This window comes from Terrapene carolina, unplaced genomic scaffold, assembly GCF_002925995.2.
Source record: "Terrapene carolina triunguis isolate 2854851 unplaced genomic scaffold, T_m_triunguis-2.0 Scaffold194, whole genome shotgun sequence".
NCBI classification, from domain to species: Eukaryota; Metazoa; Chordata; order Testudines; family Emydidae; genus Terrapene; species Terrapene triunguis.
Genome location: NW_020664545.1, coordinates 5,874,795 through 5,886,457, shown reverse-complemented (window position 1 = coordinate 5,886,457; position 11,663 = coordinate 5,874,795). Strand labels below are relative to the sequence as shown.

Genomic DNA, 11,663 nt, shown 5'->3' with positions numbered 1-11,663 from the left:
TGTGGGGATTCGGGGGTCCCGTGGCGAGGGGCCTGGCCTGTGGGGGGGAGGTTCCGTGGCGAGGGGTTTGGCCTGGGGGGGGTCCCGTGGGGATTGGAGGGGGGGTCTGGGGGACCTTGCCCAGAGGGATTGGGAGGGTCTTGGGGGGTCGTCCTGTGGGGATTCGGGGGTCCCGTGGCGAGGGGCCTGGCCTGTGGGGGGGAGGTTCCGTGGCGAGGGGTTTGGCCTGGGGGGGGTCCCGTGGGGATTGGAGGGGGGGTCTGGGGGACCTTGCCCAGAGGGATTGGGAGGGTCTTGGGGGGTCGTCCTGTGGGGATTCGGGGGTCCCGTGGCGAGGGGCCTGGCCTGTGGGGGGGAGGTTCCGTGGCGAGGGGTTTGGCCTGGGGGGGGTCCCGTGGGGATTGGAGGGGGGGTCTGGGGGACCTTGCCCAGAGGGATTGGGAGGGTCTTGGGGGGTCGTCCTGTGGGGATTCGGGGGTCCCGTGGCGAGGGGCCTGGCCTGTGGGTGGTGGCCTGAGGGGGATGGGGGGCATTGCCCAGGGGGATGGGGGGGGTCCGTCCCGTGGGGTTTGGGGCAGGTCCCGTGCTGATGGGCCTTGCCCGTGGGGCTGGAGAGGGCCCCAGTGAGCAGTGACTAAGAGGGTTCCTGCCCTCTGCCCCTTAGCGGGGTGACATCAAAGGATGTCAGAGAAGCTTGAGGGGCTTTTCTAATGAGTGATGCTGGGGGGGGGTATCTTTGGTTCTTTTGGGTGAGGTATTGAGGTGGCTGTTGGTAGGGGAGCTCTCCCTCCAAGGCGAGGGACTTGCCCTGGGAGCTGGAGGGGGCTGAGGGATCCAGTTTGGGTGGGGATTGCTTTTCCTGGTAATTTCTCCCCCGGGAGGGGGCTTAATTCCCAGTAGTTTTGGGGACCTGCTCCCCACCTGGTCCATAGGTAGAGGAGAGACCATTAGAGGAAACCCTTTTTGTATCCTCTAGGAGCTGCTTCCCCTCTGCCTGGCATGTGGAGGGCTGCTGCTGTCCTGTAGGGGGGGGGGTGAGGGTCTCCTAGCGTTGTCACAGCTCCTCATACCCTACGCCAAGATGGAGACAAAGGACTCAGGCCCTGTGTGTGGAGAAGCGAAGTTCAGGCCTAGTGAGCTGTTTCTTGGTGATAGAGTGTAGGTCCTTCTTCTGGGGAAGGGGGTGGGGGTATTGTTTTAACGAAGGCCCCTGGAGATATGGTCGGGGGCGTCTGTGTGTGTCTGTTGGGTGACATATAGAGGAGGTGTGTATGTAAATATTGAGTCTGTGCAATCCGGGAAGTTGCTCAGTCTCCTTCCTTCCCCATCCTCTCAACCCTGGGGATGACTGAGTGGAAATGAGCCCAGGGAGTGAGTCAGCTGGGTCCAAGAACCTGAGAGGTGCCTCTTCCCTGGGCCTGGGCAGGCAGGCGGCAATACCTGGTTTGCCATCTAAACTGTAGATGATTCTCCTGCCTGGCTCCATCTTTCAGGCTGGGCTGGGAGTTGCCTGTCCCTAACTAGGCTCTCTGTGAGGCTGCGATGGCTCCCCTTGGAATCCCTGAATTCTTACACATACCCCATCAACAGCTCTTGCCTTCCCCTTTATACCTGTCTTCTTATCCAATACATTGATCCATGGACAATAGACTGGGCTCCCTGCATTGGGGGGCGGGGGGGGCGGACTTCTCCTTGAACTTGTGTTAATGTCAGCATGCACAGTTCGTAGCAAAGTGCTGTTTTCAAGGATCCCCTTCTTGGGAACTCTCTGCCTCTGGAAGGTTTTGTTCTGATCCTCGCTAGCACAACAAAGGGGATTATTCCGAGAACTTCTGCTGTTTCTGACCAGAGCTCACTGCATGGCCTTGTCCATGTGGGGAGGGGGAGACGGGGGAGCCTGAACAATATGAAGCTATGCAAAAAATCTTGTTTCTAAGTCCCAACTCCTTATTTTCACCCCCCCCTTTCTGTGTCCCGGAGAACAGAATAGTCAAACAAAGGACTGCGATTGAAGGCAAGATGGTAACATATTTAAAGAGACAGTAGACCCAGTAATAATCCCCCTTCCTCCTCACAGTTGTGCAGAGTTCTTTGACCCAAGATCTAACTTGTGACTGAGGATTGAGTTTGGCAGGGAAAAGTGATGGGGAGTGGAGGAGGAAGCCATTTCAACTGTGGATCAAATTCAGGCCCATTTGGGGGAGGGTGGGACAACGAAGGCTGTCTGAATCAAGTGTGACAAAGCAGATGTCTCTGCGTTTTACACTAATCTATTAATGTCTGTTACCCGATGGCCCAGTGAAGTAAGGCAGCATCCTGTGTTGTTCAGGTTGGAATTACAAAAGTGTCCTAAACCTTGTCTGTGATTACCTTCCTGAATGGCGCCTGTGTTGGGATGATGGGGCTGGGACCACAGAGGTGGGGTGAGGTGAGAATATGCCGTCCAGTGTTGCAGGAATATGTTACTGAGCCAGAAGCATTTTTAGGTGGCACTGTTCCTTAACAGGCTTTACCTTTCAACTCTCACGTACAGGACCCCAGGGACTCGGCTGTAAAGCACTTCAGAAAATTACAACACATTTTAAACCTTAATCTTGCCATTTCATCTGTCAGGGGTCGTGCTGTCCTTTCTGAGAGCTGAATGCTCTGTTGCTATGTGCAGCCTACTGCTGGCACTCCTCTACCTGTCTCTGGAAATCCCCACAGGGATGGTGCATCACCCCTAGGCTACCTAGTGACATCGCTGAAGCTGCACGTCTTTTTGTATGGCTCTAATGTACATGGAAAGTCTGTGTGCCAACAGACTGGAGTCCTGGCTCTACAAGGAAGGGTACAGTACTTGGCAGGGATGTTGCTGGCTTCCCACACACCACCCTGCATGTGATTTCATCCCTGACTCAGAAGGCTGAGTGAAAGTCTGTCTCCATGGCCTGCTTTAATCCTTGGATTCCCTGTTGCTACTGCCTGCAAGAGGACCCCATTGTGATGGCTCAGTTTGCTGGAGAGCTGCACTGATGTGCAAAATTCATAGGGGTTTATTTTTAGCATCGAAAGTATGCACCCCTGCCAGTTTTTGCTTGGTCTTTCTCAACGGGGACCAGCTATTCTTAGGGATTAAATCAACTCGCGTTAATCACCAAGCTCCAATTCCCCACAAGAGCTGAGGATCTGCAAGGAGCTTACAGACAGCTAAGCCATACTGGAGGAAGATACTATTCCCATTCTGCAGATCAGGGGACTGAGGCACAGAAGTTGAGCAAGTTGCTTAAAGTCACCTAGGAAGTCTGACAGTTAATGCTTCACCTCAGCTCTTCTAGCTGCCGCTTTGACCAATAGGCCTAACCGATTTCTGGGTCTCAAACCCAGCTTCTGTGTTAGGTGGTGGTGGTTTTGTGCAGACATGCTCAAGCCAAGCGAGCAGCTATAGTCCTTTGAGCTATTTTTGTCTGAGCACTACCACCGTGGGAGTAAGGCTGTTTTCTTGATTTCATTTTAATAAATTGGCCAGGGAGCAGGAGCCTTAATTTCAGAATGTCCTGTGAGATTTAGCTGATTGTGCTCAGGTGTAAAGCGGTGTCTGAGTCCAGCATCATGGTTCACATATCTATTGTCTCTCTGCAATTCCCTTTTTGGGGAATGGGGGCAGGGGGGATGGCAAGTGCAAGGAACATGGAATAACAATCGGTAACCACTAACAACCCCCCCACCCCAGCTGCTTTCCCCACTTCCTTTCTCTCTATTATTAGGGATGTTAATGGGCCACTTCACTTTGAGTGGTCCCTTGGAATGTGTTAACTTATGCTAAACTATCTGCTCCATCTTTTATTTAGCTGTGACAGTCTGCGTAAGTTTCCCAGACCTGAAGCAAAGCTCTGTTGAAGCTCAAAGCTTCTCTCTCTTACAGCAGAAGTTGGTCCAATAAAAGATACCATCTGGTCCCTCTAATATCCTGGGACTGACACAGCAACACTACAGGAACAGCATGTCTGTCCCAGGATGGGCCAATATTCATGGAATTGGATCAGGCTAAGATCTTATTTCATGGCAGCTCCTAACCTGTCTGGCTCCTTGGCTTCTGCATTGACCCTCCAAGGCTGCTGCTGAATAAACTGCTGATCCTTTTCAACAAAACTCCTCACCACCCTATAACACTGTCAGCTCTTTCCTTTATGCTGTTACTGGCATTTGGGAAGGAATGTGGTTGGAGACCATGACTGGGATCAGGAGTCCTCAGTTATATGCCTGACTCTGCCACAGCCCACTAACTTGGCAAGTTATTTAACCTGTCAGTGCCTTGATTGTTCCATTTGTAGCATGGTGAAACTTACCTGCCTGACATGAGGCTTAATCTTTGTAAAGAGCTTTTAAGGTCCTAACGTGAAACTGCTCTAGAAGAGCAAAGTGCTTGATCGAGGAATGTTTCTGGAAGTTCTGTAAAGGGTAAACCAAACTCTTGTAGCTATAGCAGTTGAAAGTATTAGACAGAGTCTAGGTTTATGGTGTGCCTTTAAATGTTATCCAGTCCTGACTAGATCTGTGTCCAGGCCCCAAACTGAATTTATCTTTTGAAACAAAACAACTTATTAAATCCAGACTTCTGTGTTCCTGTCAACTAAGAAAAAGCCCTGCTTGTTTTTGTTATGCTGGCTCTGCTGACTTCTTGTTCGTTTGTCTGAGTGCTGATCTGGTTTCACTTCAGGGTGTGGAACAAGAAGACCCAGAGCTGCAAATTCTCATCCAGACTTCAACAGGGTTTTTGAGGGGGGCTGCCTTGATCTAGGATGGTGGATTCCATCTTTTTAGATACAGGGGAGAGGCTCAACCCATTTTAGCTATTTTCTGTCTCTAAAGGAATTAACCCTGAAGAACTTGTTAGGCAGAAAGCCTGACGTTCTTGCCTTAAGAGCTATTATTATATCACAGGAACAAAGTTTGTCTCACTCTGTCTCTCTGGTAAACATAGTGACTGCCAGCAAACCTGACCTAATTACCAGGCTGCATGGCTGTCTGAAGATGCCCCTCCATGGATCTGAGGAGAAAAGAATTTGATCCACAGGCAGTGCCCTAATGCCTGTATGACGAGGACTGTCTGGAGGGTAATTTTGTGGTACCATCTTAGTATTTCCTCCTGTTGCCACAAGAGTCTTGTGGTTTGTTTTGTTTTCTCCCATACCTGGCTGGCCTCTTGAGCAGTGACTCATCCCTCACCTGGGAGGGAATCATCTGCGCTGGGGAAATGGTAGAGACCTGGTACTCGGCTGGGTCTCCTGAAGAGGGAAGGGGAGGCTTGGTGATGGGATGGGGAATACAAGGAAGCAGATTTGATAAGGAGGCAAGACTGCCATGATCTCTTGAAAATCCCCTCCAAAAAGTGCCATAAATCCACCTGGGAGGGCTCCCTGTCCTCCGCTCTGAATCTTTGCCAAAGCTCAGACCACCAGTGTTCCTGTCAATATCTTCCTGGAAGCCTCAACACTATAGGGATGCCTCTTTCATCAGCCAGTATTGCTGAGTAGCAAGGCACTCCCCTTCCTAGGGGATAAGGCTTGGGTATGGGATTACATGACTTCCATCCAGCAATGCAAAGCTGTTCCACTAGATCTGCAGGGCTTGACCTCCACTTCTCCAAGGGGAGGGATTTCAGGGGACTGTTAACACCCGAGACAGTTGAAAGTGCCTAAAATCCTTCTGAGCTGGTTTATATCTGACCTTTCATAGCACTGTCTACTTAAAGATCTGAAAGTGTTTATTATGAGCAGTGGTCATATCCTTCCACCCCCAGGGAAGTTATCATCCTCACTTCACAGGTAGGAAAAGAGGCAGAGGGTTAGTGACTTGCCCCAGGTCCCAGTCTATGACTCAGCGGTGAATAGTACTCTTAATTTTCTGTGCCTGTGCTCTAACCACTCAACCATGTTTCCTCCCCCACTCAGCAGTAGTAAAGAGAAGGTGGGAGCTTTGGACTTAGCTACTGCATGGGAAGTGGTACTGGTGCTCCCTCTGGATGAGGCTTGATGATCACTTCTTGTTGGAGCTGCAGGGGAAGGGGTCTGTCTCCTGCCTGCGTGCAGAGTGCCAGTGAGGGCGTACATGGGCTGCATGCTCGCACAACTCATCTGGTTTTGTGTACAGACTTGGCTGGGGCTCCCACAGAAGCATCAGCATGGCCATGACCACCCACCACTGCCACTAACGAACCCTTTGTTTCTTCACAGGCTCGTCTCAGGTTTCCTATTGATTATCCCTATTCGCCCCCCGCCTTTCGGTTCCTGACCAAAATGTGGCACCCCAACATCTATGAGGTACGTCACACAGACTGTCTTCTTATCTGCCCCCAGGACAGATTGGGTTTCTAGTCAATTGCTGCAGTGGCACCAAGCCCTCTGGATCGCACTGAAGTGTTGACCTCGGTGTCGAACACCAGCCTGTATTGACATGTCTTGTAGTGGAGGACGGTTTTAAGCAAATACGTTGGGGTTCTCCTGGAAGTGTCTTGTACCTTTCTCAGTTTGTGCTGGAAACACAGCAGCCAGCCCAGGCTTGTCCTGGGCTCAGACAGTTCATCTCCTTTCTTGGAATCCGTTCCAGAACTAGTCTGTCTGTCCAGTCTTGCAGTCTTCCATGTTTACTGTATTTGCCCACAGCGCCTGGCTGGAATGTGGTCATGCCCTGTAAGATCCATGGGGAGATACTGAGCGAGCGACTTGCAGGACTCTCAATGTGGCTGGCTGCAGAAAGTATTTAGGGTACTCAGTGCTCTGTGTGTACTTGCGCCTCATTCAGAGCACTGGGGGATACGGCCCACGCAGGCAGGGCTTCTCTCCAAGTGTCCCAGGACAGAGATATATGGAGATATACCTATCTCCTAGAACTGGAAGGGACCCCGAAAGGTCATTGAGTCTAGCCCCCTGCCTTCACTAGCAGGACCAAGTACTGATTTTGCCCCAGATCCTTAAGTGGCCCCCTCAAGGATTGAACTCTCAACCCTGGGTTTAGCAGGCCAATGCTCAAACCACTGAGCTATCCCTCCCCCTTGTGCAAATGACTCCTCATTCCTAAGTCACTGACTGCCATCCGTTACCTGTCCTGTAGTAACTATGGCAATCTCCGGTACTCTTAAGGGCTGGCAGGTGGGTAGTGGGTGTGATTTAGATCAGTGCTCTAAATCGTCACTGCAGGGGTGATTGGAGTGAACCTCTCCCTAAAGAGACTCCCCAGGGCGTCATATCTGTAGTGGCTCAGCCCATAGGCACATCTCAGTACAGTTCAGTTTGGGAAGGTTCTTTGCTGGATCTGTCATAGCAAAACACCTCACTCCCTGCTCTGTGAGGCCTTTCAGGCTAATTGAAATCTGCCTGAGCTGCTGGCTTAGGGGAGGCCAGGAGAGCCTTGAGGTCCCTGTCCTGGGACTTGCTCCCCAAGATGTGGCTGACGATAGAACAGCTAAACTGATCCTGGCTCTTCTCTGGGCATTGGCGACAGTGGTTGGCTGTCCGTTCCCAGTTACTCGTAAGCCACTGGGTGGCATTTTCCTCAGATCTGCCCTGGAAGCAAAAGTGGGGGGCGCGAGCAAACAGGGCAACAGGCACAATAAATCAACCACCTTGTAGAGCGGTTTGGAGTGCCCGGAGTTGGGACATCAGCGCCTGTGTAAGCAGACTCTCTCTCTCTGTGTGCTTTCAGACTGGCGATGTCTGTATTTCAATTCTCCACCCTCCGGTGGATGACCCGCAGAGCGGGGAGCTGCCGTCCGAGCGATGGAACCCCACCCAGAATGTACGGTAAGGCCTCAAGGAGGGAGGGGGGAACGCATTGGATGCGAGATGCTTAGCAGATCTGATGCAGAGGCTGGAGGAGGTGCCCGAAGGAAACAGCTGGGAAAAGCCCTTCTAATCCTAGAGCTTGCAGGAAATACCTGGATTTAATTTCTTTTGAAATTCAAAGGCAAATCAGTTTCTTACAGGCTGGATGTCAGCACTGTTGAAAGGCAGCGTAAGCTGGCAAAGGAATTCAGGTCTTTCATGCACCAGAGACCAGCTTGCCTTCTGATTGGCATTCAGTTTCTCCTTCAGCTTAAGAAGGTCATGGCGTCTGACCTGCTCGGGGAGTTAGGATGTGGTCACTGTTGTGACATGCAGTGTAAGTGACTGCTGCTCTTGCAAACTGACCGGGTTCTGTTAAACTCCTTGCCATGAGAAGATAATTTCCAGTCCCTCTCAGATCTAGGTGGTGCAGGTTGGCCGATCTCCTGTCTTGGCTCTTACCGCTCGATAACTGTTTTTCAGGACTATCCTTCTGAGTGTGATCTCGCTGCTCAATGAGCCCAACACCTTCTCCCCCGCAAATGTGGATGCCTCTGTGATGTACAGGAAGTGGAAGGACACCAAAGGGAAGGATCGGGAGTACACAGACATCATCAGGTGCGTGGCAAGCTGAACTCCGACTTCTCATAACTTGCATTTAAACAAGAGGGGAGGAGCTTCTTGTTTAGACCTTGGGAGTGTTGATCTAAATGGTCCCACATAGACTTTGGGGTGACTGAATGCAGGAGGGATTCTTGTTCCACTGTTGCTGTAGTCCTGTACTGCCCGGTTGGTTAACATCGTGAAAGCTCACTGCTATCAGGAAGGTCGGGGACTATAAGACGTGGATTTCTGCAGAGAACAAAGCATGCAGAGGTCTCAATGCATATCCTACTCTATGGCAAAGGGCCTGGGCTGGGTGTGAAGTGGTGGTCTAGAGGGGAGAAAACTGTTGTGTTTGTCTGCAAACCTGGGTTCTAGGACCTGCTCTGCCCCTTTGACTTAGTGTGGGGCTTGGAGCAAGTCTTTGCCTAAGCAGGTTTCTCACGTAGATTCAGTTCCCATAGCATTCATCTCCCTTGGTTGAAGGACCCACTTTATCAGCTCGCAAAAGCTCTGGGCTGGCCCCTTGTGTCTGTCCAGTGATGGATGGCAAAATGGCTTCTTCTCTCCTTATGTTTTCCCAAACTCACTGCTTGGTCCCCAGACTCAGGATGACCTCATGTCGGACTTCCCATCCCTCTGCTGATTTGTATGTAAATTAAGCTTCCATTTTTTTTGGTCGCACCTTGCTTAATTTCATTAGACACAGGTAGATAGGGGGGAGGGATAGCTCGGTGGTTTGAGCATTGGCCTGCTAAACCCAGGGTTGTGAGTTCAATCCTTGAGGGGGCCACTTAGGGATCTGGGGCAAAAATCAGTACTTGGTCCTGCTAGTGAAGGCAGGGGGCTGGACTCGATGATCTTTCAAGGTCCCTTCCAGTTCTAGGAGATAGGATATCTCCATTAATTTATTTTATTTATTTATTTTATTCCCTCCTGTCGGCAGTGGAGGAAGGGAGAATCTGTTTCTCCTTGTGTTTTGGTCAGATTTTAAGGCATGATAACATTGAGTATCGATATTTTCTCATATAGTGTTACTTCATAGATGTCACAATGATCTTAATCGCCAGTGTCATTAACTTTCATAAGACATTACAGTAATATTGTATACAACATGTACCAAGTATTATAAATCAGTTGATTCAGTTACTTATCATGTGAGATTTAGACTCCCCAGGTTGGTGGCTTTACTGGTGGTATTTGTTTGTCTGACCAGCCTGGCTGTCAGGCTGAGACAATAAAGGCACATTCCTTTATCTAAGGCAGATTGAGCTGATAGTATTGCTTGCCAAACATAATTCTAGCACGTATTCATGACTCTTTGTATGAACCATGAACATACACCATGCAAGAATATTAATGATCAGTGAGCTACTTGTTTTCCTACGATATCTTACCAGACACAGTTTAGATGCAGATTATGACAACAATGTGTTAGGCATAGTGAGTATTTCAGGCCTGACAAGAGCTGCTGACACAGAGTAGTGAATGACCAATGGGCCTCAGGCATGAGATGGGTGTGACAGAGTACACCCTGGAGACCAGCCTGCCTTTTTATCCCTAGAGGTGTGGGCATGCATCAGTGCTCATTGGCTGGCCAGAACGAGAGAAGCATGTCCAGATCTGTGGAAGACTTCAGCCTTCAGGGCTGGCACCTCTCTTGGCCTTCAGACCTTGATTGAATAACTGCTCCGTGTCTCTGCCCTGTTCTCATCTGCTCCTTGCCCCTTTCAGGAAGCAAGTCCTGGGAACCAAGGTGGATGCTGAACGGGATGGCGTGAAGGTCCCCACCACGTTGGCAGAGTACTGTGTGAAGACCAAGACTCCAGCCCCGGACGAAGGCTCAGACCTTTTCTACGACGACTACTATGAGGATGATGAGATGGAGGAGGAGGCAGACAGTTGCTATGGCGATGAGGATGATTCTGGCAACGAGGAATCCTGACGCCCTTCTGGCAATCGCAAAACTTATCATAAACTATTGAATTTTACCTCAACTAGGACACACAAACTGGCTTGAATTTAGGATCTGTCAGCCCTGAAATTAACTCTCTACCTCACAGGGAGACTGTTCTGCTGTAAAGGAAAAACCACAACTGTCTTTGTAAAAACCCTGTTTTATAAACTTCCATGAGGGTGGGGGGGTGAATCCATGGAGCGTTTACAAATCCACCTTGAGCTGGGAACCTAGCAAGCCTGGTTACACTAAGGAGACAGTGACAGACAACTTGGCAAATCATGTGGGGCACTTGGGGATGTGTGTCTTTGTCTTAAATCCTGCACAGGAGAAATGATTTCCGGGAGGTTGCAGCGTTGGTGAAAGGTTACGTGCAGGAGGTGGAGAGGTTGGGGGAATGTGTGTGCTTATGACTAGTTCACTGCAGTCTATGAACTAATCAACATGGAATTGATCATAGTAGTAACTGGTCCCTCCCCAGCACTTTGTTTTTAAAGTTTCAGCTTTTTCATCCTGGCGTGGCTCTGCAGAACCAGGCCAGGCCATCAGAGGGCAGTATGCTCAAAAGGCTGCGCAGCCAGCATTCGAGTCATAGGCCCTAGAGAGTAAGTTAGCTACTTTCTGCCACTGTACGTGGGAGCCTCTCTTTTTGCAATTGCCTAGCTTTGGGCAGTGGAGCCTAGTGTGATGCTAGCAGGGATGGGGAGAAGTGAAGAGTGTTCCTGGGCAGAACATCAGGGCTGCACTGACAAGCCTGGGGCGGGGGGGAGTTTTTAGTTCTTAACTGGGTAGGTGGGGGGGTTAATTTTCAATCTTTTGGCTTCTGTTTTTTGCGAAGTATTTAATAAAGTACTTTCAGGGAATAGCCGTGTGGCATGTGACCACTAGGGAGTGCTGCCTCCGCGTGGTGTGGTGCTCTGCCTCTGAGGTTTGGAGACTTGCCTGTGGGACTTGAATATTGATCTCAAGTCTTCCGAGGCTACAACAGCAATTGGGGGGGGCTGCGGGGAGAGAGATCTCTGCAGTACACAGTACAAGCTGCCCTGAGTGAACTGGAAAAGGGTCTAACAAAGCGAGGCCGATAAATAAGCATCTGCTCCATGTGTTGGGGGTGACAAGTGGGAGCTGTTGAATAGGTCCCTGCTGTCTGTTATGACTACATACTAACTCTGTTAACACGCAAGTGATAAACTGTATCCCCCACCACGGCCGCCTTTGAGGGCCAAGGATTGTCTAGCCAGGGACTTTGTCATCCCTGCAGCAGGATCTAGTCTGCAGGGCACTCAGGCTGCTGCCCAGGC

General features: G+C 50.5%; 1 protein-coding gene across 1 annotated transcript in view; it reads left to right on the top strand.

Moving 5' to 3' along the window:
- The window catches only part of CDC34 (cell division cycle 34), an 11,571-nt gene extending 445 nt beyond the window's left edge, over positions 1-11,126 (top strand). Inside the window, exons 2-5 of the mRNA XM_024221937.3 lie at positions 6,216-6,302; positions 7,684-7,781; positions 8,286-8,420; positions 10,140-11,126. Of these exons, the coding sequence (XP_024077705.1) occupies positions 6,216-6,302; positions 7,684-7,781; positions 8,286-8,420; positions 10,140-10,350 (531 nt within the window). The 3' untranslated portion in view covers positions 10,351-11,126. The remainder of the gene's footprint in view (positions 1-6,215; positions 6,303-7,683; positions 7,782-8,285; positions 8,421-10,139) is intronic.
- The last annotated feature ends 537 nt before the right edge of the window (positions 11,127-11,663 follow it).